The 26,304-nt window shown below is 42.3% G+C and overlaps 1 protein-coding gene across 3 annotated transcripts in view; it reads right to left on the bottom strand.

Moving 5' to 3' along the window:
- Positions 1 to 26,304, bottom strand: part of LOC110521504 (long-chain-fatty-acid--CoA ligase ACSBG2) — a 56,124-nt gene that overhangs the window by 20,679 nt on the left and 9,141 nt on the right. For 2 of the 3 annotated variants that reach the window (XM_021599102.2, XM_021599099.2), the window contains exons 2-3: positions 17,055 to 17,187; positions 3,811 to 3,923 (exon numbers count right to left, since the gene is read on the bottom strand). In XM_021599102.2, coding sequence (XP_021454777.2) covers positions 3,811 to 3,923; positions 17,055 to 17,164 — 223 coding nt within the window. In that variant the 5' untranslated portion in view covers positions 17,165 to 17,187. Of the gene's footprint in view, positions 1 to 3,810; positions 3,924 to 17,054; positions 17,188 to 26,304 lie in introns of those variants that run through there. The other variant, XM_036968755.1, reaches the window with a different exon arrangement.

Genomic DNA, 26,304 nt, shown 5'->3' with positions numbered 1-26,304 from the left:
TCCATTCCTCTCAAAACTTTTAGAAAAAGCTGTTGCGCAGCAACTCACTGCCTTCCTGAAGACAAACAATGTATACGAAATGCTTCAGTCTGGTTTTAGACCCCATCATAGCACTGACACTGCACTTGTGAAGGTGGTAAATTACGTTTTAATGGCATCAGACCGAGGCTCTGCATCTGTCCTCGTGCTCCTAGGCCTTTTGATACCATCGATCACCACATTCTTTTGGAGAAATTGGAAACCCAAATTGGTCTACACAGACCAGTTCTGGCCTGGTTTAGATCTTATCTGTCGGAAAGATATCAGTTTGTCTTTGAATTGTTTGTCCTCTGACAAATCAACTGTAAATTTCAGTGTTCCTCAAGGTTCCCGTTTTAGGACCACTATTGTTTTCACTATATATTTTACCTCTTGGGGGATGTCATTCGAAAACATAATGTTAACTTTCACTGCTACGCAGATGACACACAGCTGTACATTTCAATGAAACATGGTGATGCCCCAAAATTTCCCTCACTAGAAGCCTGTGTTTCAGACATAAGGAAGTGGATGGCTGCAAACTTTCTACTTTTAAACTCGGACAAAACAGAGATGCTTGTTCTAGGTCGCAAGAAAAAGAAAGAGATTTGTTGAATCTGACAATTAATCTTGATGGTTGTATAGTCTCAAATAAAACTGAAGGACCTCGGCGTTACTCTGGACCCTGATCTCTCTTTTGACGAACATATCAAGACTGTTTCAAGGACAGCTTTTTTTCCATCTACGTAACATTGCAAAAATCTGAAACTTCCTGTCCAAAAATGCAGAAGAATTAATCCATGCTTTTGTTACTTTAGGTTAGACTACGGGCAAGGATCTACTTTCCGGCTACCTGGATAAAGCACTAAATAAACTTCAGTTAATGCTAAATACGGGTGCTAGAATCCTGACTAGAACCAAAAAATGCAATCATATTACTCCAGTGCTAGCCTCCCTACACTGGCTTCCTGTTAAGGCAAGGGCTGATTTCAAGGTTTTACTGCTAACCTACAAAGCATTACATGGGCTTGCTCCTACCCATCTCTCTGATTTGGTCCTGCTGTACATACCTACACGTAAGCTACGGTCACAAGACGCAGGCCTCCTAATTGTCCCTAGAATTTCTAAGCAAACAACTGGAGGCAGGGCTTTCTCCTGTACAGCTCCATTTTTATGGAATGGTCTGCCTACCCATGTGAGAGACGCAGACTCGGTCTCAACCTTTAAGTCTCTACTGAAGACTCATCTCTTCAGTGGGTCATATGATTGAGTGTAGTCTGGCCCAGGAGTGTGAAGGTGAACGGAAAGGCTCTGGAGTAACGAACCGCCCTTGCCGTCTCTGCCTGGCCGTTTCCCCTCTTTCTACTGGGATTCTCTGCCTCTAAGCCTATTACAGGGGCTGAGTCACTGGCTTACTGGTGCTCTTTCATGCCGTCCCTAGGAGGGGTGCGTCACTTGGGTGGGTTGAGTCACTGATGTGATCTTCCTGTCTGGGTTGGCGCTATACTCGGCCTTGTCTCAGGATGGTAAGTTGGTGGTTGAAGATATCCCTCTAGTGGTGTGGGGGCTGTGCTTTGGCAAAGTGGGTGGGGTTATATCCTTCCTGTTTGGCCCTGTCCGGGGGTATCATCGGATGGGGCCACAGTGTCTCCTGACCCCTCATGTCTCAGCCTCCAGTATTTATGCTGCAGTAGTTTGTGTCGGGGGGCTAGGGTCAGTTTGTTATATCTGGAGTACTTCTGTCTTATCCGGTGTCCTGTGTGAATTTAAGTATGCTCTCTCTAATTCTCTCGCTCTCTCTGAGGACCTGAGCCCTTGGACCATTCCTCAGGACTACCTGGCATGATGACTCTTTGCTGTCCCCAGTCCACCTGGCCGTGCTGCTGCTCCAGTTTCAACTGTTCTGCCTGCGGCTATGGAATCCTGACCTGTTCACCGGACATGCTACCCGTCCCAGACCTGCGGTTTTCAACTCCCTAGAGACAGCAGAAGTGGTAGAGATACTCTTAATGATCGGCTATGAAAAGCGAACTGACATTTACTCCTGAGGTGCTGACTTGCTATTATATATTGATATTATGCATGGTATACCATGCTGGTCATTTATGAACATTTGAACATCTTGGCCATGTTCTGTTATAATCTCCACCCGGCACAGCCAGAAGAGGACTGGCCACCCCTCATAGCATGGCTCCTCTAGGTTTCTTCCTAGGTTTTGGCCATTCTAGTGAGTTTTTCCTAGCCTCTGTGCTTCTACATTTGCATTGCTTGCTGTTTGGGGTTTTAGGCTTGGTTTTTGTACAGCATATGGCATATCAGCTGATGTACGAAGGGCTATATAAATAAATTTGATGATCATCAGAATGCATTCCAAGGAATCCCAGTTCCACAATAAATGTTTGTTTTGTTCGATACAGTCTATCATTTGTCCAAATACCTCCTTGTTCTCGCATTTAGTTCACAAATCCAAATCAGTGAGGCGCGATCACTAGGTCCAGACGAAAAGTCAAAAGGTTCCGTTACAGTCCGTAGAAACATGTCAAACGAATGTATAGAATCAATCTTTAGGATGTTAACATAAATCTTCAATAATGTTCCAACTGGATAATTCCTTTGTCTTTAGAAATTAAAAGGAACGCAGCTACCTCTCACGGGAGCGCACGTGATCAGCTCATTGCGGACACCTGATTGAAAGAGCTCTCATTCCCTCCTCCTTCATAGTAGACGCCTTAAACAAAGGTTCTAAATTACTGTTGACATGTAGTGGAAGCCTTAGGAAATGCATTATGACCCCAGACACTGTATATTCGATAGGCAATAAGTTAAACTACAAACCTCAGATTTCCCACTTCCTGGTTGGATTTTTTCTCAGGTTTTTGCCTGCCATATGAGTTCTGTTATACTCACAGACATCATTCAAACAGTTTTGGAAACGTTTATGTTTTCTATCCAAATCTACTAATAATATGCATATCTTCGCTTCTGGGCCTGAGTAGCAGGCAGTTTACTCCAGGCACCTTATCCAAGCTACTCAATACTGCCCCCCAGCCATAAGAGGTTTTAATAAAAACAATTGAAAGGTCACCATGACAAGACAAACTATAGATAATCCCTGCCAATATTTTGAAGCCTTTCAAAGAAGTATAAAACTGAAATAGCAACAGAGAAGCGTAGGATCATGTGGCCTGGTGTTAGGCTGACCATAGAGCACTGTGTTGTCTATGGTCAACAGCACAGAGCTGTGGGTGGAACCTTCTGGGAGTTCAGTGGGGACTGTTTATGACCAAATACTTCTTTAGTCAATAGCCACGCATGGCCATGGTACCAGCCTCAGCCAGATCCTCATGGTACTGCACTTCAGGTGGATGGAAGAGAAAGCCCCACTGATTTAAGAGCAACAGAGTGTTTACTGACCAACTGACAAATCTCATTTATTCATTTTAAATTTGTGAATACCTTCAGGATGGGGTTTTCTAAATGCTAGAGTACACCTAATAAATATAGTTTTCATACTTAGGGCATTAGGAATGTTGATGACTGAATGTTCTTGGCCAGAAACAGAAAAGGGAAGTTATGGACCCCACTTCCCTTTGGCCCATTTCCTCAAAATTCAACAAGGGGACAATTAATTTGGTCAACCTCAAAATCAATGTACAAGAGAGTGTGTGAACCAGTTTGTGTAGGCGCTAACAGTTGTAAGCCAGTTTACTACATTTATTTGTGCCCTTTCTAAAATCTTCTCTTTGTGATGTTTGCCATGTAAATGTGTGTAATTAATATATATGCGCTCACCAGTCTCTGTTTGTGTGGGCTGTTCAGTAAGGATGTCTGTGAGTTTGTTGGTGAGCTCAGCGTTGGCCCCAATCTCCTCTTCCCGCTCACCGGCTGACTCCTCTGTTGACTCACTGAGGGGAAAGAAGTTATAAATAATGTTAAGTGGATTCCCGGTCCTGTCCTACTGTATTCCACTGTCATGTCTAAAGATGGAGGAAGCTTTTCAGTGTCAGAAGATAAAGAATCTAACTGTGCTCAAATACCCACACTAACATACGGTATACTACATATTATTAGTTCATTTTAGTATACTGGAAACAAATGGTATCCTTTCAGTTGATCGCACTAGAGCTTCGCCTGTCTACCGGAAGTTGATGCTGTTGCTATGCAACCTTTAGTTTGTTTAACTTCTCTAGTGTAGGGGGCAGCATTTGGAATTTTGGATGAAAAGCGTGCCCAAATTAAACTGCCTTCTACTCAGGCCCAGAAGATAAGATATGCATATAATGAGTAGATTTGGATAGAAAACACAAAAGTTTCCAAAACTGTTAAAATAATGTTTGTGAGTATAACAGAACTGATTTGGCAGGTGAAAACCTGAGAAAAATCCACTCAGGAAGTTGGATTTGTTGTTGTTGTAGTTTTCTATTCAATGCCATTACAGTATCCATTGACTCAGGACTCAAATTGCAGTTCCTATGCCTTCCACTAGATGTCAACAGTCTTTAGAAAATGAGTGAGTAAGAGCAGTCTGAATGAGTGGACCCTGCCGTGTCACAGAGCTTTTTCATGCGCACGCCTTTCTTGTTTACCTTTAATATCGGCAACGTTATTGTCCGGTTGAAATATTATCGATTATTTAGGCTAAAAACAACCTGAGGATTGAATATGAACATCGTTTGACATGTTTCTATGAACTTTACAGATACAATTATGATTTTTTTTGTCTGCCTGTTGTGACTGCATTTGAGCCTGTGGATTAATGAAGAAAACGAGAACAAAGAGGTTTTTGGATATAAAGAGAGACTTTATCGAACAAAAGGAACATTTATTGAATGAATTAATGTCTTGAGTGCAATCATATGAAGATCAAAGGTAAGTGATTAATTTGATCTCCATTTCTGACTTGTGTAACTTCTACTTGGCTGGTTACTGTTTGTAATGATTTGTCTGTTGGGCTATGTTCTCAAATAATTGTATGGTATGCTTTCACCGTAAAGCATTTTTGAAATATGACACCGTGGTTGGATTCACAAGAAGTTTATCTTTAAACCCATGTAAAATAGTTGTATCTTGGGGGGATAGGAGGGACGCCATGTGCGACTGACGTGTTTTCCATTTGCCCCCGTGGTATTCTTAAAGTTTGTGAATTTTGCAGCAGAACCGTATTTATTTTCAAATATTAAGTTGGTGATCCCTTTCCTTAAAAAACAAGACTACTTTGCTTCCGAATGTCAGCATGTCGACCAAACATAAGGCCAAAAGCATGACTTTAAGAAAACCCGGCCTACAAGACCCGCTCTCATCACCACCCTCTCCTGAGTCTGAGGGCCCGGGGACGCACACTTTACCCCGGGGGTGCGGCTTAGCCTGGCGGCGCTGAAATAAACATTCGAGGCCATCAAACTACTACGCTCTGAGATAGTTGAAATGAAAATAAAGGTGGTTGCTACGATTGAGGCCAGAATACAGGAGGTTTCTGATACTTTAAAAGCAGATTTAACCATCCTACGGAACGAGACTGTGCCAGCAATCACATTACTCAAAACAGCTGCGTCACACACTACAACAATTGCTACAACTAATGTCTCCGACTTAACTACACCCCTGGAGGCTGAAGTTAAACGCCTAGCTGCGGATTTGAAAAAGGTGAAGGAGAGCTGTGTGAGTTTAGAGGGATTCTCTCGCCGCAATAATCTGAGACTTGTACCGGTCCCAGAGTCAGCGGAAATGCATTGCGCCACGGATTTCGTTTCAGGGCTGCTGAAGGATGTTCTTGCCTTAGATGAAAAGCCCCTGATTGATCGAGCCCACCGGTTGCTGCGCCCAAAGCCCCGGGATGGGGAGAGGCCCCGTGACAATTCTTCAAGTGCACTTTTTTCTTGAGAAGATGGAGATCCTCCGACGAGCCCGCAATACCACTCTGAGCTTTCAAGGACAGAGCTTCTCCATCTCCAGGACTACTCCCCCACTGTTTCCAGGCAGCACGCAGCTTTCAGACAGGCCAAACGAGTACTTCGGGACCATCCAAGTGTGAAGTATGGACTGCGATTCCCGGCCCGTTTATGGCTATCTCATGAGGGTAAAGACTACACATTTGAATCTCTGGATGAGGCTATGGCTCACATTCAACGTCACATCAAGAAGTCTTGAACATGCTCACAGTTCAGCAACTGTTGCTTGCGAACTGTGGATAGTAAGTAACCCACCTGTGGTACAATTATGTTTAGATATAACAGGCTAGTCTTGTATAGTTGGCGAACCCATTCAGGCTTATTTGATGTGATCTAATGTTTTGATCATCTAGTGTGCGTGCCTTACAAGCATTCAGTCATTTTTATTTAATCATATTAAGGTTTTACTTAGCCTAGAAACACAGGAGTTGTCTCGCTCACCTATTCAGTTTGTTTACACTGTCTCAGTGACTAAAAATATTTTTGGTTATTTGTTTACTGCATCCGTTTGCATTGACCCAGTAAACAGTAAATGTCTCGAGGCTACACGGTTTTTGGGGTCTCACTTTAATTTTAAACGTTTTGAGCGTCATTTATGCCCAGCAAACGTTCAACGTTGCGCACACGTAGTTTTTTTGTATTGGTTGTAAGCTGTCGCAGCGTCAACTAGACTACTATTATAATTACTTTTATTTTTAATTGTCTTACTACGATTTCCTTATTTCAAATTAGATTTTTGGCTGAGAGCCATTTATTTATTTTCTCTCTCAATGCCTGTTATAAGACTGGGAATATAATTATATACATCTACAAGTGGTGCTTTTGTCATTCCGTTTGCACAAGGGATTTTTTATTTGAAAAAACAAAAACAAAATATCTTTCTTTTTGCTGCTTGATCCACTAACAAAACGTGACTTTAAAGAGCGGGACTGTGGGTTTAGGTTTAAGACCGCACTCACAGACATACTGTGCGAAGAGAACATGTTCTATTTAGGTACCTCGTTTGGGGAAGTATTGTCTGGGATGGGGGGGAGGTTGAATTGTTCAGTTCTAATGTCATTCTGTCTTTTTAGTTTTTTTTTCTGTACTTTTTCCAAACATCTACAACCATACATTATTACTCTGAGACAAGTTATTCTGGGGGTTTTGGGCGCTCATTGCTTTTGCATTCTATGCTCGAATGACAGGGTTGAATAACGGGATTGCCCAGAGGGGCCAAAATAATGCGATCAAGTACATTTCATGGAACACCAAAGGGGTTAATAACCCGGTGAAGCGTAAGAGGGTGTTGACAAACTTAAAGGGTTTGAATGCAAATATTGCATTTCTACAAGACACTCACTTGAGGACTGGTGAGCATTTTAGGATGCGTAAGGACTGGGTTGGTCAAGCGTTCCACTCAAACTTTCATAGTAAATCAAGAGGTGCTGCTATTCTGGTTGATAAAGCTACTCCTTTTGAAGCTTCTGAGGTTATTGCTGATCCTAAGGGACGATACATCATAGTAACCGGTGAACTGTTTTCTACCCCTCTTGTTTTGGCTAGTGTTTATGCTCCCAATTGGGATGACACAAGTTTCATTTCTTCCTTTCTGTCTGCTATTCCCAATTTAGATTCTCATTTGTTGATTTTAGGGGGGGATTTCAACTGTAAAATGTCCCCAGTTCTTGACAAGGGCCTGTATTTGTTTGTGAGGACATCTAAATATGCCCTACTTATTCAATCCTTTCTTCAGAAATATGCTGTTTGAGGCCTGGTGTTTCCTACAACCTACAGATAGACAGTATTCATTTTATTCTCATGTTCAAACATACTCCCGGATTGATTACTTATTTTTGGACAAAAAACTTCTGCCTAACCTTCGGCAGTGTACTTACGAGAGTATTGTTATTTCTGACCATTCACCATTAGTGCTTGAACTAGAGTTCCAACAGCGACCTCCTATGTGTTATCAATGGCGTCTCAACCCCATTTTACTCTAAGATAAGGAGTTTGTCAATTTAATTTCTTCTGAAATCACCTAATTCCTAGAAACTAATTCAACACCAGGTATGTCCTGCTTTACCATATGGGAGTCTCTCAAAGCATACCTACGTTGCCAAATTATTTCTTATACAGCCAACCAAAACAGAGTTCGCTCTCAGCGACTTCGGGACCTGAGCAAGTCCATAGCCACATTGGATGAGAAGTATGCTACGGATCCTTCCTCTGATCTGCATAAAGAGCGCCAACTACTCCAATCTGAATTTGATGAGCTTTCTACCAGGCAAGCTGAACAGTTACTCTTGCGAGCTCGATACAAAGTCTATGAACAAGGCGACAAGGCCAGTAAACTCCTTGCACATCAGATCCGTAAATCTGAGGCCTCACGTTTAATCCCACAAATAAAGACCCGTCTGGTGCCACCACAGTAATGCATAAAGAGATCCATGATCAATTCAAACAATTTTGCTCTGCGCTATACAACTCTGAATCCCCTCAAGACCCTTTGCTGATTGATTCCTTCTTTAATGGCTTGAATATGCCTTCAATTGATACAGACTCCCATGACTGTCTAGAAGAAGAATTTACGCTTGAGGAGATTGCAACAGCAGTGTCCGCAATGAAAAGTGGTAAATCACCGGGTCTGGACGGTTTTCCAACCAAATTTTACAGGACATTGTCTGGTCTGCTTTGCCCATTCTTGTCTCGACTATTTGCAGAGTGCCTTAATAATTCAAAGCTACCGCCTAGTCTTTATCAGGCTTCAATTTCATTACTATTAAAGAAAAACAAAGACCCCCTGGAATGTGGATCCTATTGCCCAATCTCGCTTTTAAACTATGATTACAAAATCCTAGCTAAGCTTTTAGCCATCCGTATGGAAGGCTTGCTGCACCAAGTAATACACTCTGACCAGACTGGCTTTGTGAGAAATAGGCATTTTTTTTCAATATTAGGCGCCTTATACTGTACTCCCCGGCGTCGGAGGACCCGGAGGTGGTGGTCTCACTTGATGCCGAAAAAGCGTTTGACCGCGTTGAGTGGGATTACCTAACAGCTGCCCTTTATAGATTTGGCTTTGACCCCAAATTCATTGCGTGGATAAAGATTCTTTATTTTTCCCCCATGGCGTCGGTACGGCCTAATAACTTTTCCTCTTACCATTTTCCCTTGCACTGCAGATCCAGACAGGGTTGTCCATTCTCCCCCTTGTTGTTTGCTTTGGCAATCGAGCCTCTCGCCATTGCACTACACTCTAATGATGCCATTCAAGGTACAGTGCCTTGCGAAAGTATTCGGCCCCCTTGAACTTTGCGACCTTTTGCCACATTTCAGGCTTCAAACATAAAGATATAAAACTGTATTTTTTTGTGAAGAATCAACAACAAGTGGGACACAATCATGAAGTGGAACGACATTTATTGGATATTTCAAACTTTTTTAACAAATCAAAAACTGAAAAATTGGGTGTGCAAAATGATTCAGCCCCCTTAAGTTAATACTTTGTAGCGCCACCTTTTGCTGCGATTACAGCTGTAAGTCGCTTGGGGTATGTCTCTATCAGTTTTGCACATCGAGAGACTGACATGTTTTCCCATTCCTCCTTGCAAAACAGCTCGAGCTCAGTGAGGTTGGATGGAGAGCATTTGTGAACAACAGTTTTCAGTTCTTTCCACAGATTCTCGATTGGATTCAGGTCTGGACTTTGACTTGGCCATTCTAACACCTGGATATGTTTATTTTTGAACCATTCCATTGTAGATTTTGCTTTATGTTTTGGATCATTGTCTTGTTGGAAGACAAATCTCTGTCCCAGTCTCAGGTCTTTTGCAGAATCCATCAGGTTTTCTTCCAGAATGGTCCCGTATTTGGCTCCATCCATCTTCCCATCAATTTTAACCATCTTCCCTGTCCCTGCTGAAGAAAAGCAGGCCCAAACCATGATGCTGCCACCACCATGTTTGACAGTGGGGATGGTGTGTTCAGCTGTGTTGCTTTTACGCCAAACATAACGTTTTGCATTGTTGCCAAAAAGTTCAATTTTGGTTTCATCTGGCCAGAGCACCTTCTTCCACATGTTTGGTGTGTCTCCCAGGTGGCTTGTGGCAAACTTTAAACAACACTTTTTATGGATATCTTTAAGAAATGGCTTTCTTCTTGCCACTCTTCCATAAAGGCCAGATTTGTGCAATATACGACTGATTGTTGTCCTATGGACAGAGTCTCCCACCTCAGCTGTAGATCTCTGCAGTTCATCCAGAGTGATCATGGGCCTCTTGGCTGCATCTCTGATCAGTCTTCTCCTTGTATGAGCTGAAAGTTTAGAGGGACGGCCAGGTCTTGGTAGATTTGCAGTGGTCTGATACTCCTTCCATTTCAATATTATCGCTTGCACAGTGCTCCTTGGGATGTTTAAAGCTTGGGAAATCTTTTTGTATCCAAATCCGGCTTTAAACTTCTTCACAACAGTATCTCGGACCTGCCTGGTGTGTTCCTTGTTCTTCATGATGCTCTCTGTGCTTTTAATGGACCTCTGAGACTATCACAGTGCAGGTGCATTTATACGGAGCCTTGATTACACACAGGTGGATTGTATTTATCATCATTAGTCATTTAGGTCAACATTGGATCATTCAGAGATCCTCACTGAACTTCTGGAGACAGTTTGCTGCACTGAAAGTAAAGGGGCTGAATAATTTTGCACGCCCAATTTTTCAGTTTTTGATTTGTTAAAAAAGTTTGAAATATCCAATAAATGTCGTTCCACTTGATGATTGTGTCCCACTTGTTGTTGATTCTTCACAAAAAATACAGTTTTATATCTTTATGTTTGAAGCTTGAAATGTGGCAAAAGGTCGCAAAGTTCAAGGGGGCCGAATACTTTCGCAAGGCACTGTATATATACATATATATTCACACACATACATACATATAGATATACACACACACACACACACACACACACACACACAACAATGGCCGGAGTTGAATGGAACAGCACTTCACCTTAGTGACTGTTCCCTCTGCTCTATACAATACACATCTGTTTATTTTATGTGATGATAAAAGGCTCATACAATACAAATATTTTTTTAATGTTTTCTTTCACAGTGATAGCGACTCCGACTGGGAGCCCCCGGTGCCAAGCTGCCCGCTCTACCTGTGCCCCCAGTGGTGTTCATATGCCACAGTTCATTACTGCAGGCATGACTGTGCCTCAGGGCCAAAAGGGCACAGCATGGAGACGTCGTTGTGTTCTGTGTCGCATGAAATGCACCACTTGTTCAGTTTGCCTCTGCTTTACATCAGAAAGAGACTGCTATGGACATGGCACAGGCAGCAAAATATTATGACGAGGACTTCCAAGGGGTGTACTGTTTTTAAAAAAATATTCATTTTCTAATATTTTTTTAAACATTTTTTGTGTGTGTGTGTGTTAGAATTGCTTTTTGATATGTTGTATATAGTTATTTGTACTGCTGTATATAGTTATAGGTCATTTCACCAATTCGGCCACTTGGGTACATTTGGGCAACTTGTGTGGGACACCTGGGTGACTTCATGCTAAATGTCATGTAGCTCACCCATTCCGGAAGTTATAAGTCTGAAACTTTGCACACCTACAGTTGCCCTCTTGTGTTATCTATCAAAATTATCTCCAGCATCCTATTCTAGTACATGTGAAAGATGATACTACAACAATAAAAAACAGAAAACGTATGCTCTTTCCTTCTCTTTTCTTCCAAAAGCCAAGTCAGTAAGTAAACAATTAACAAGTCAATAACACAGTAGAAAAAAAAAGGGGAGTCTATATACATTGTGTGCAAAAGGCATGAGGAGGTAGGCGAATAATAACAATTTTGCAGGTTAATAACACTGGAGTGATAAATGATCAGATGGTCATGTACAGGTAGAAATATTGGTGTGCAAAAGAGCAGAAAAGTAAATAAATACAGTATGGGGATGAGGTAGGTAAAAATGGGTGGGCTATTTACCGATAGACTATGTACAGCTGCAGCGATCGGTTAACTGCTCAGATAGCAGATGTTTGAAGTTGGTGAGGGAGATAAAAGTCTCCAACTTCAGCGATTTTTGCAATTCGTTCCAGTCACAGGCAGCAGAGAACTGGAACGAAAGGCGGCCAAATGAGGTGTTGGCTTTAGGGATGATCAGTGAGATACACCTGCTGGAGCGCATGCTACGGATGGGTGTTGCCATCGTGACCAGTGAACTGAGATAAGGCGGAGCTTTACCTAGCATGGACTTGTAGATGACCTGGAGCCAGTGGGTCTGGCGACGAATATGTAGCGAGGGCCAGCCGACTAGAGCATACAGGTTGCAGTGGTGGGTGGTATAAGGTGCTTTAGTGACAAAACGGATGGCACTGTGATAAACTGCATCCAGTTTGCTGAGTAGAGTGTTGGAAGCAATTTTGTAGATGACATCGCCGAAGTCGAGGATCGGTAGGATAGTCAGTTTTACTAGGGTAAGTTTGGCGGCGTGAGTGAAGGAGGCTTTGTTGCGGAATAGAAAGCCGATTCTTGATTTGATTTTCGATTGGAGATGTTTGATATGAGTCTGGAAGGAGAGTTTGCAGTCTAGCCAGACACCTAGGTACTTATATATGTCCACATATTCAAGGTCGGAACCATCCAGGGTGGTGATGCTGGTCAGGCGTGCGGGTGCAGGCAGCGAACGGTTAAAAAGCATGCATTTGGTTTTACTAGCGTTTAAGAGCAGTTGGAGGCCACGGAAGGAGTGTTGTATGGCATTGAAGCTCGTTTGGAGGTTAGATAGCACAGTGTCCAAGGACGGGCCAGAAGTATATAGAATGGTGTCGTCTGCGTAGAGGTGGATCAGGGAATCGCCCGCAGCAAGAGCAACATCATTGATATATACAGAGAAAAGAGTCGGCCCGAGAATTGAACCCTGTGGTACCCCCATAGAGACTGCCAGAGGACCGGACAGCATGCCCTCCGATTTGACACACTGAACTCTGTCTGCAAAGTAATTGGTGAACCAGGCAAGGCAGTCATCCGAAAAACCGAGGCTACTGAGTCTGCCGATAAGAATATGGTGATTGACAGAGTCGAAAGCCTTAGCAAGGTCGATGAAGACGGCTGCACAGTACTGTCTTTTATCGATGGTGGTTATGATATCGTTTAGTGCCTTGAGCGTGGCTGAGGTGCACCCGTGACAGGCTCGGAAACCAGATTGCACAGCGGAGAAGGTACGGTGGGATTCAAGATGGTCAGTGACCTGTTTGTTGACTTGGCTTTCGAAGACCTTAGATAGACCTATATCCATCCTGCCCTGCCTAACAGTTTGGGGCCAGGGTGTCTCCCCCTTTGAAGAGGGGGATGACTGCGGCAGCTTTCCAATCCTTGGGGATCTCAGACGATATGAAAGAGAGGTTGAACAGGCTGGTAATAGGGGTTGCGACAATGGCGGCGGATAGAGGTAGAAATAGAGGGTCCAGATTGTCAAGCTCAGCTGATTTGTACGGGTCCAGGTTTTGTAGCTCTTTCAGAACATCTGCTATCTGGATTTGGGTAAAGGAGAACCTGGAGAGGCTTGGGCGAGTAGCTGCGGGGGGGGGGGGGGGGGGGGGGGGGGCGGAGCTGTTGGCTGAGGTTGGAGTAGCCAGGCGGAAGGCATGGCCAGCTGTTGAGAAATGCTTGTTGAAGTTTTCGATAATCATGGATTTATCGGTGGTGACCGTGCTACTTAGCCTCAGTGCAGTGGGCAGCTGGGAGGAGGTGCTCTTGTTCTCCATGGACTTCACAGTGTCCCAGAACTTTTTGGAGTTGGAGCTACAGGATGCAAACTTCTGCCTGAAGAAGCTGGCCTTAGCTTTCCTGACTGACTGCGTGTATTGGTTCCTGACTTCCCTGAACAGTTGCATATCACGGGGACTATTCGATGCTATTGCAGTCCGCCACAGGATATTTTTGTGCTGGTCGAGGGCAGTCAGGTCTGGAGTGAACCAAGGGCTGTATCTGTTCTTAGTTCTGCATTTTTTGAACGGAGCATGCTTATCTAAAATGGTGAGGAAGTTACTTTTAAAGAATGACCAGGCATCCTCAACTGACGGGATGAGGTCAATATCCTTCCAGGATACCCGGGCCAGGTCGATTAGAAAGGCCTGCTCGCATAAGTGTTTTAGGGAGCGTTTGACAGTGATGAGGGGTGGTCGTTTGACCGCGGCTCCGTAGCGGATACAGGCAATGAGGCAGTGATCGCTGAGATCCTGGTTGAAGACAGCGGAGGTGTATTTGGAGGGCCAGTTGGTCAGGATGACGTCTATGAGGGTGCCCTTGTTTACAGATTTAAGGTTGTACCTGGTGGGTTCCTTGATGATTTGTGTGAGATTGAGGGCATCTAGCTTAGATTGTAGGACTGCCGAGGTGTTAAGCATATCCCAGTTTAGGTCACCTAACAGAACAAACTGAAGCTAGATGGGGGGGGTGATCAATTCACAAATGGTGTCCAGGGCACAGCTGGGAGCTGAGGGGGGGTCGGTAGCAGGCGGCAACAGTGAGAGACTTATTTCTGGAGAGAGTAATTTTCAAAATTAGTAGTTCGAACTGTTTGGGTATGGACCTGGAAAGTATGACATTACTTTGCAGGCTCTCTCTGCAGTAAACTGCAACTCCTCCCCCTTTGGCAGTTCTATCTTGACGGAAAATGTTATAGTTGGGTATGGAAATCTCAGAATTTTTGGTGGCCTTCCTGAGCCAGGATTCAGACACGGCGAGGACATCAGGGTTAGCAGAGTGTGCTAAAGCAGTGAGTAAAACAAACTTAGGGAGGAGGCTTCTGATGTTGACATGCATGAAACCAAGGCTTTTTCGATCACAGAAGTCAACAAATGTGGGTGCCTGGGGACATGCAGGGCCTGGGTTTACCTCCACATCACCCGCGGAACAGAGGAGGAGTAGAATGAGGGTGCGGCTAAAGGCTATCAAAACTGGTCGCCTAGAGCGTTGGGGACAGAGAATAAAAAGGACCAGATTTCTGGGCATGGTAGAATATATTCAGGGCATAATGCGCCGACAGTGGTATGGTGGGGTGCACCTGCTAGACAGTAGATCTAGCAGGTCTATAATATTATATTCAACCTTATGTTCCCTGTACTCTATATATATTTGTTTATTATACTTGTTGATACAGGGCTCATATGTGAAACTATTCTAACTGAACATTTTATTTTACAGTGACACTGACTCCGAATGGGAGCCCCCAGTGCCAAGGTGTCCATCCCCCACTGAAGCTGTTTCATCCAGCTCCTGCCACAAGTGGTGTTCATCTGCCCAAATGTATTTCTGCAGGCATGGATGTGCCTCAGGGCCAAAAGGGCACAGCATGGAGGCGTCGCTGTGTTCTTTGCAAGATTAAGTCCCCCATCACCTGCATCACATGCTTGGTGACCCTCTGCTTTACAGCAGAAAGAGACTGCTATGGCACCTGGCATCAGCAGCACAATATTGTGTAGAGGACTGAGGGTCTTCCAAATATTGAAAGTGTTATTTTGTAAATGTATATATTTTTTTTCCCATGTTTTTTCTCCATTTTTTTTGGGGGGGGGGGGGGGGGGGGGGGTTGTTAGAATACTATTTTGGTATTTTGTATATAGTTATTCCATTCAAAATGTATAACTTCACCAATTTGGCCACTTGGGTACATTTGGGCTACTTGTGTGGGACACCTGGGTGACTCATTTTGGAAGTTATCATTCTGAAACTTTGCACAAGTACTGTTGCCCTCATGTTTTTCACTGAAATTGTCCCCATCATCCTATCTGAATGTTTGTTTTGCCTTCATTTTAATGATGATACAACAATAAAATAAAATAAACATTTTTTTTTTTTCATTGTTTTATCTAAACCAGATCTACTGTGTTATATTCTCCTACATTCAATTAACATTTCCACAAACTTCAGAATGTTTCCATTCAAATGATACCAAGAATATGCATATCCTTGCCTCTGGGGCTGAGCTACAGGCAGTTAGATTTGGGTATGTCTTCAGGCGGAAATTGAGAACAAAGGGATGCAGCCATAACAGGTTAACAAATTACTAGCTCAACATTTTACGATTTCGGGTGTGTTCGTAAATTCAATCTGGAGTGCCAGTGTGCTCTGGGTGTTCATTAATCCAGAGCATTGTCAGATTGTCCGTTTGAAAATTCAGAGCGTGACAAATGAGAACACCTCACTGACCATTTTACGTGCCATAGCAGAGCTGGTTAGGCTGTTTTCATGTTATCCAGAGGGTTGGTGACTAACTGTGCTGCAAGCAACAATTTAATTACTATTTTTTTTGCAGATGTTTACTTACACGGCCATATTCAACGGGTGTTGAGCGTTCATAAATTCATCAGTTATTCTTTGCGAGTGTGCTCTGAAATCAGAGTAAATAGCTAAGTGGTATAGCCTTTGAATCGCACACCTAAGAATGATGTAAATAATCAAGTCAATCAACATTGGGTAGTTAGTTAATATACTGCCTGACAAGTTTGATGTATTAGTAGCCAACTAACGTTAGGTGCATACTGCTGTAATGCTATGCGGTTGTCAGCCAACGTAACTTATTTGAAAATGTATTACATTTAAACATTTTCTTTTTTCTTCAAATCTGAAAAGTTATGAAGCCATGCCCATTTTCTGAAGAATTGCATTATGGGACCTAAAAGCACAGAAATCGTGTCCACTGCATGTATACGTCATATTGGAATTTTTGGCATACTAACTATGACCAACAAGCATACTTTATACTCAATTCACGTCACAAATAGTAGTCAGTGCAGTTAGAATTAGTATTTGAACACAGCATGGGTCTTGTTAACTGACAGCAAATTGTTTCGAAACCAGTTTACAATGTTGACATGACAAAGTGTGGATTGTGCCCTGTCATCTTTGTGTGATGAAGTAGGTCAAATATGTCTAAGAAGTAATTTGATGTGGGGGTGTTAAGATAGTGACAGGGTGCAGGTCATTGTTTCCTATCAGATCGCATCATTCCCATGTGACGAGAGCCTTTCGATCAAGTCCAAACAAGAGTCATGCAATCAAACCAGATAATGGTTTCAGTCTAGGTACGTACTTGGCTATGAAATCCACAGCGATGTCATCCAGTGAGGCGACACTGTCCCCGGTGCCACAGGATGACTGCGGGTAGCTGACTTCCCTGGGGGGGTCCATGGCTGTGGACATGGCAGTAGGCTCACACACAGTCACTGCAAGGGGGGGAAATGGAGAAAGGGGACAGGGTAAGACACAGCATGACTCATTCACACATGACCCACACAAATCTCAGGGACCGAGTTTCCCCAGCTGTAAGTGTGAAGTTGTCAGGCTTCGAGAGAGTGACAAAAGGAGCATTAGTCCTTCCTTAGAGCAGGGGTTCCTAAACTTTTTCACTCAGGCCCCCCAACCAGCATTGGGGAACATCCCACACCCAGTCTATTTCTATGGACACAAGCACAGTTCATGACAAACTGTTCACACTCCTCGTTGGTTGGAGAGAAATTGAGCAGATTTAAAGCTAATTTCCTGCAATTCTACACATTGTCATTTGGTGCAGCGAATTTTGCTGAAGGCCTAAAGGCTTGCAGTCCTTTAAAAAAAAATCCAGTGTTGCGCCGTTGGCGGTAGGTGCACTTGATTCAGAAGCCCGGCGCACCGGTAGGCAAAGTGTTTCCATTTTGAACCATTTTATTTGTCTGAAAAGACAATTCTGCCTACCCGGCGGACCGGAAGATCTCTGCCTAAAATAGAGTACGCCTACTGCGCTGGCCAATCGTATAGCTCAAATCACCATGCCTACCTACAGCTTCCATGACCCCGGCCACAGCAAAGTTTGGTACTAGCCTATGTGAGATTTCTTAACTTTTAAAACCATGACAAGAGAGACTTTCAAAGAATACAGCAAAGATATGTTTTTATGAGTTCATGTCTAAGTTTAATTCAGTATTGTCAACACTATTACAAAACACGGTTCTCTGTACTTCCAATCGCGCTGCAGTTGCAATGAATGAGTAGCCAAGTGTATCGATAGTCCTGCATTTTTATTATTATTAGCAGCTCATCATGTCTATTTTAATAGAGGAATTTTTCACTTTCTCTGGTCATACCAACATTAATTTTCCCCCCACAGAGGCAGATGCGGTGCGACTTGAGTTTCGCCATTCGGTCGAAGACTGTGTCCCCTCTCTGGTCAGCCTCACCAGAGGAAAGGAAAGAAAGAGCAGGACCATCTCTGCTGCACTCTCTCTCCCTCTGCTGAGACTAATGCAATGTTCAAAACAACTGGAAACCCTGAAATGTCAGACTTCCGACTTTTGAACGGGAAACTTGGGCATCTTTCTAGAGTTCTAGAGCTCTAGAACTTTCTGACCTGAAGTCCACTGACTTCATAATTTGACTTAGATTTTGTCAAGAGTTCAGTTATTTTGAAAGTACCATGACCATTTTAATTTATGCTCAGCTATGCCTCGCAAGTGCCACACCATCATTTATTTTGTTATCAAAGCTTGAGTTTTGAAATAGAACATGGTCTGAGAGAAACAATATTGGCAGGCCAGGCATATAGCCAATATGTTGTGAAAAATATATATATTTTTTACATTAACATGATTTAAGTCAAAACATTACTTAAAATATATTTGCGGTACTTCTCTGCTTGCTTTTTGACTGCTAAAGTGATCTTAGGTCAGAAAAGATTGGTGATCACTGCTTTAACATATGCAATGACTGACATGACAAGAGGAAAACTGATGAAAACTGGTGTGCAATTTTGCACGCGCCACAGTTTAGAAACCACTGCCTTAGAATAGAACCAGCTGTAGCATGTGACTGCCAAACGGCTCACAAGGCTCCCACCACTGCGCTGCGTGTCACAGGGTCATGCTCTGGTCTCTGGATAAACATTACACAGGGTCTCAGAGTCATTACACTGCTTGGAGATCACTCAGAAAAGCAAAATAGTTTATCACCAAATGCTTTTATGGACATCTTTTAGCAGTATTTTACAACCGTAAGTGTCGACAGAATTCAAATGGGTACTGATCCAAGACACAGACAACAGGTGCCACTACAAAAACAGCTACTCTAGACTGAACTGTATTTTGTTTTTTTAAACAATGAGGCTTCCTTTTAATTACTTTCAGCCAAAACAAACAATACCCTGATGAAGACAGCTTGTCTGTCAAAACATTAGTTATTAGGTTATGAAATTACTGCATTTGAGCTCCTTGAGTGTGCGGCTCTCCCTTTCTTTTAAGTGTTCTACTCCACGAGCTAGCATCTCGCCAAACAGGTGTGGGTTTTTCACCTCCAGATTAGTCAAAACAAATTAACCATGTTTATTCAATGTGGTCATTTCCTAAAATTAGTAGAAGCCTCAATTAACATTTAGGCCTAATCGTGTTATGAAACCCCTTTTCAGAGATATAAAGGAATGTGAACACATGACGACAGCAGGACAGCAGAGGTAGAAGATGGACTCATTTGGCTGACTTGTACATCCTCTGGTTATTGAAATTCAATGGCTCCATCTGTGTGAGAGAGACTCAGAGCACAGTCTGGCCCCGTTGATGATCCGTTTGTTCCATTGTGGGAAGTTGCCCAAGAGGGGGAGAGCTGAGCAGAGCGCACGTCCCATTTCTGTCACCAACACGGTACAGGAAACACGTCAGAGCTGTAGAACAATAAGCACGTAACCCCGGCCCACTTTCCATTATCGACTCTGTCCCCTTGTTGGAGAGCCAACACCGGCTGTTTATCTAGGACTGGCTGTCCGTGCATTGAAAACACATACAAGCTGAGTACAATTAAGCAGGAGGAAAGAAAACCTCCATGGGGAAGTCACAAAGCAGAAACATTCTCCTGAGCCAGGGACAGGGTGCAGTAAACCCTTAAAGCCCAGCGAATTTCATAACCTGGTGTTGAGTGGTTGGTTGTACATTTGAGAAAGGTACAAATGTAACTAAAACCAATGTGATTCATGGTTTATGGGCTGTAGCTCAGCAGATCGAGATTCTACCTCCCAGTTCCCTCTGACACTGCCGTTAAAACCTCTAGTGACTCCCCATCCCGCATGCGGGAGCGTAATCATCGACTGACACCAACTAGCATAATGCAACGGACATAAATATTCCTAGAAAATATTCCTATTCATGAAAATCACAAATGAAATATATTGAGACACAGCTTAGCCTTTTGTTAATCACCCTGTCATCTTAGATTTTCAAAATATGCTTTACAGCCAAAGCTAGACAAGCATTTGTGTTTGTCGAAGTTTATCGATAGCCTGGTATAGCATTTTGTCCAGCTAGCAGCAGGTAACAGCAGGTAACTTGGTCACGGAAATCAGAAAAGCAATCAAATTAAATAGTTTACCTTTGATGAGCTTCGGATGTTTTCACTCACGAGACTCCCAGTTAGATAGCAAATGTTCATTTTTTCCTCAAAAAATATATTTGTAGGCGAAATAGCTCCGTTTGTTCTTCACGTTTGGCTGAGAAATCGCCCGGAAATTACAGTCACGAAAACGCCGAAAAATATTCCAAATTAGCTCCATAATATCAACAGAAACATGGCAAACGTTGTTTATAATCAAACCTCAAGGTGTTTTTCAAATATCTATTCGATAATATATCCACCGGGACAATTCGTTTTTCAGTAGGACCGATTGGAATAATGGCTACCTCTGACTCTCGCGTAAAATACACTCTGGGAGCCATCAGGTGACCACTTGCACAATGTAGCCGCTTACGGGTATTCTTCAACATAAATGCGTAAAACTACCAATGCCGTAGACACCTTCGGGCATACGGAGAAAGCGTAATCTGGTTGATAGGGCATTCACTGCTCAATAGGGACGCAGCGCTTTCAAAACATGAGGCACTCCCGGATTGGATTTTTCTCAGGCTTTCGCCTGCAACATCAGTTATGTTATATTTTTTACAGTTTTGGAAACTTTAGTGTTTTCTATCCTGAGCTGTCAATTATATGCATATTCTAGCATCTTGTCCTGACAAAATATCCCGTTTACTACGGGAACGTTATTTTTCCAAAAATTAAAATACTGGCCCCTAGTCACAAAACGTTTCAACCTTGATAGACTTCTGCACATGACCCATTCCTGCAGTGCCTGGCTCAGCCAAGGAAGCAAATACCATGGAGTGAGCTCACCTCTTGCACCAGATACAACCCCTACAATAGCTGCCATTGTACTCTTCTTCCTACCACCAGTAACAGAGCAGCTGCAGATTCCCCATTCCACACACTCAAGACACAGCTGTGGCCAGGGTTCACGTTGCATAGCTGGGGGGGGGGGGGGGGGGGGGGGGGGTCGACATGCCTGCATTGAGCCCTCTGTCTGGGACGAGCCCCTTTGGCTGGGTCTCCAGTCTCAATGTTATTGGCTTGTGCCTGCACACAACAGGTGTCAGTGCTAGGGCTGCACAATTATCCATATTGCATGGGACTACAATATTTGAAACACCATTGTGTCTTTTTTTACTTTGAATGTATTGCTCAAGTTCTCGTTTGGCCACTTCTCAATCACACATCACTCAAGCAGGAAGTTCCTCATGCTCAAGATTTACTCTGCAATACATGCATTGACCAAACAAGAACGAAAAAGCTTTCCACTTTGCTTCCACATTTTCTATATTATATTATTAATGTGTAACTTGCTCTCTGCAAAACACTAGTTAGTTGGTTGGTCTAAGCAAGTTGTAAAAGTGCATTATTTTCTTTTGTATTAGCTCCGAATGCTAATCGCTAGCTAGCACTGAGAAAGAAAACGTTTGCTAGCAAGGTTTTCCCTATAATACAGGCCGTTACCAGTGGCATATATCAGCATTGTTTGTGCAAATCAAGTCAAATTTTATTTGTCACATACAAATGGTTAGCAGATGTTAATGTGAGTGTAGTGAAATGCTTGTGCTTCTAGTTCCGACCATGCAGTAATATCTAACAAGTAATCTAACAAAATAGCTCGTTCTTGAGAGGAAAAGGCAAAGAATTTTCTAAAACCTGTCTGAATATACCCATCTATTTAAATTCAATCAGGCTCCTATGGGAAACACTGACCAACATTTTGGTTACTACTGTCACAACTAGAGGTCGACCGATTAATCGGAATGGCCGATTAATTAGGGCCGATTTCAAGTTTTCATAATCGGAAATCAGTATTTTTGGACACCGATTTGACAGATGTTTATTTTTTTTACACCTTTATTTAACTAGGCAAGTCAGTTAACTTCTTCGATATAGGGGGCGCTCTTAATTTTTGGATAAAAAAACGTTCCCGTTTTAAACAAGATATTTTGTCACGAAAAGATGCTTGACTATGCATATAATTGACAGCTTTGGAAAGAAAACACTGACGTTTCCAAACCTGCAAAGATATTATCTGTGAGTGCCACAGAACTGATGCTACAGGCAAAACCAAGATGAAATTTCAAACAGGAAATGCCCCAGATTTTGAAGGCGCTGTGTTCCAATGTCTCCTTATATGGCTGTGAATGCGCCAGGAATGAGCTTACACTTTCTGTCGTTTCCCCAAGGTGTCTGCAGCATTGTGACGTATTTGTAGGCATATCATTGGAAGATTGACCATAAGAGACTACATTTACCAGGTGCTCGCTTGGTGTCCTCCGCCGAAATGATTGCATAATCTCCAGCTGCGTGTATTTTTCCATTTGCTTCCGAGGAGAAACCCAACTGCCACAAATGATTTATCATCGAATAGATATCTGAAAAACACCTTGAGGATTGATTCTAAACAAAGTTTGCCATGTTTCTGTCGATATTATGGAGTTATTTTTGAACAAAGTTTGGCGTTGTAATGACTGAATTTTCAGGGGTTTTTCTTAGCCAAACGTGATGAACAAAACGGAGCGATTTCTCCTATACAAATAATATTTTTGGAAAAACTGAACATTTGCTATCTAACAGAGTCTCCTCATTGAAAACATCCGAAGTTCTTCAAAGGTAAATTATTTTATTTGAATGCTTTTCTTGTTTTTGTGAAAATGTTGCCTGCTGAATGCTAGGCTTAATGCTATGCTAGCTATCAATACTCTTACACAAATGCTTGTGTAGCTATGGTTGAAAAGCATATTTTGAAAATCTGAGATGACAGTGTTGTTAACAAAAGGCTAAGCTTGTGAGTGAATGTATTTCTTTCATTTCATTTGCGATTTTCATGAATAGTTAACGTTGCGTTATGGTAATGAGCTTGAGGCTATGATTACGCTCCCGGATACGGGATTGCTCGACGCAAGAAGTTAAGAACAAATTCTTATTTTCAATGACGGCCTAGGAACGGTGAGTTAACTGCCTTGTTCAGGGGCAGAACGACATATTTTTACCTTGTCTGCTCGGGGATTCAATCTTGCAACCTTACAGTTAACTAGTCCAACGCTCGAACCACCTGCCTCTCATTGCACTCCACGAGGAGCCTGCCAGTTACGCGAATGCAGTAAGAAGCCATGGTAAGTTGCTATCTAGCATTAAACTTATCTTATAAAAAACAAATCATAAATCAATCACTAGTTAACTACACATGGTTGATGATATTACTAGTTTATCTAGCGTGTCCTGAGTTCCATATAGTCGATGCGGTGCGCATTCACAAAAAAGGACTGTCGTTGCTCCAACGTGTACCTAACCATAAACATCAATGCCTTTCTTAAAAATATATACGTGTATTGATTTCAAACCTGCATATTTAGTCAATATTGCCTGCTAACATGAATTTATTTTAACTAGGTAAATTGTGTCACTTCTCTTGCAACAGAGTCAGGGTATATGCAGCAGTTTGGGCTGCCTGGCTCGTTTTGAACTGTGTGAAGACCATTTCTTCCTAATAAAGACAGCCAACTTTGCCAAACGGGGGATGATTTAACAAAAGCACAATCGTTGCACGACTGTACCTAACCATAAAACATCAATGCCTTTCTTAAAATCAATACACAGAAGTATATATTTTTAAACCTTTTTAAACCGAATTTTACGTCATTTGACATAACATTGAAGGTTGTACAATGTAACAGCAATATTTAGACTTAGAGATGCCACCCATTAGATAAAATACAAAACGGTTCCGTATTTCACTGAAAGAATAAACGTTTTGTTTTTGAAATTATAGTTTCCGGATTCAATCATATTAATGACCAAAGACTCGTATCTCTGTGTGTTATTATGTTATAACTAAGTCTATGATTTGATAGAGCAGTCTGACTGAGCAATGGTAGGCAGCAGCAGGCTCGTAAGCATTCATTTAAACAGCACTTTCGTGCGTTTTACCAGCAGCTCTTCAAGCATTGAGCTGTTTATGACTTCAAGCCTATCAACTCCCGAGGTTAGACTGGTGTAACCGATGTGAAATGGCTAGCTAGTTAGCGGGGTGCATGCTAATAGCGTTTCAAACGTCACTCGCTCTGAGACTTGGAGGTTGTTCCCCTTGCTCTGCACGGGACGGGGATTTTGTGGAGCGATGGGTAACAATGCTTCGAGTTTGGCTGTTGTCGATGTGTTCCTGGTTCGAGCCCTGGTAGGGGCGAGGAGAGGGACGGAAGCTATACTGTTACACTGGCAATACTAAAGTGCCTATAAGAACATCCAATAGTCAAAGGTATATGAAATACAAATGGTAGAGAGAGAAATAGTCCTATAAATACTATATTAACTACAACTTAAAACCTAAACCCTCTTACCTGGGAATATTGAAGTCCCACGTTAAAAGGAATCACCAGCTTTCATATGTTCTCATGTTCTGAGCAAGGAACTTAAACTTTTTTACATGGCGCATATTGCACTTCTACTTTCTTCTCCAACACTGTTTTTACATTATTTAAACCAAATTGAACATGTTTCATTATTTATTTGAGGCTAAATTGATTTTATTGATGTATGTTAAGTTAGAATAAGTGTTCATTCAGTATTGTTGTAAATGTCATTATTACACACAAAAAAATATATATATAAAAAAATAAAAATTGACCGATTAAATCAGTATCGGCTTTTTTTGGTCCTCCAATAATCGGTATCGGCGTTGAAAAATCATAATCGGTCGACATCTAGTCACAACCATCTCCTCCCTTACTTTTCCATTCATCATCATGCCAAACAAAACTGCATTCCAAGTGCCCACTGTATTCCAACCATAAAATTGTAATTATTCCCTTTCTATGATTATGACAGTTCACTCAAGCATTTTGAACTATAATCGCAAGTAAAACCGTAATATTTGCCACAAAAATTGAGATTCAATTTTTTGCCCATATTGTGCAGTCCTAGTGGGTGCTATAGCCTACAGATCAGAAAAAGCTTGCTCACACACCCAAACTATTTAACAAGAGAAGAGGTAGATGGCATTCTTGATCATTCTGAATGCTGCCTTTGGGATGATCCTCAGGCTGGAATGAGTGTTACATTCCTCACCCACTCTTTTGATGAGGTGATGTCACGTGAGTTGACAAGTCTCACGCAGCAGCCCTATAAGACCAATTTCTGTTCAGATGTGACGGAACTAGTGTCACATGCAATGACAGTTTGTTTCTCATCCCCACCAGCTGTCAACCAAGGCTGTGTATTATTTACCTTCACAATCTGAAGACCAATACAAAACCAGGGGAAAAATAAATTGAGGCACTTCATTGTTGCATGATAGAAACCCATTTCCTTCTGTCCTGTTGATTTAGCCCTGACTAATTAAACTACATTGCTGTTAGGTGAGGTTTGTGGTCCTCAATTTGAAAATGGGTGGGTCACCACCTGACCCAAAAGGTGCAGTTCATTATAAAAATGCCTGAATGATGTTGCTCAACCCTGCTAATGACCTGCCAGGGAGATTCCCTCAATGCTCCCTAGGTACGGCTCAGATGGATTTAGCATTGGGCTAGGGCTGTAGAATTAATCGAAATTACATCATAATCGCAATATTAAACTTGTGCAATATCCATAATCGCTAAATATCTATATTGAATGCAATATTTTGAAACGCAGAGTCCGTTTAAATATTTTTATTTTATTTACTTTGTTCTCTCTTCTTGGGGCTCCCCCCTTTGCTGTTAGATTCACTATAAGTTTACATGCTGTTCTGTTAGGTCAAATGCAGTCAACAGATTGTTGCAAACAATGCTGCTTTCCACTTGGCTTCTTAATATAAATCATTGTATTTACGTGATTGCAACAGTTCACCCACTGTTTTGACCCATATTGCATGTCAAATCACAATATTTGTTAAAAAAGAAAGAATCAGAATTACATTTTTGCCCATGTCGTGCAGACTTACATTGCACACAGTTTCCTCACAATAGCAAATGACTGCCTTGTTG

This window comes from Oncorhynchus mykiss, chromosome 30, assembly GCF_013265735.2.
Source record: "Oncorhynchus mykiss isolate Arlee chromosome 30, USDA_OmykA_1.1, whole genome shotgun sequence".
Lineage (NCBI taxonomy): Eukaryota > Metazoa > Chordata > Actinopteri > Salmoniformes > Salmonidae > Oncorhynchus > Oncorhynchus mykiss.
Note: the sequence above shows the minus strand (reverse complement) of the source record. Positions and strands in the feature narration are given on the sequence as shown.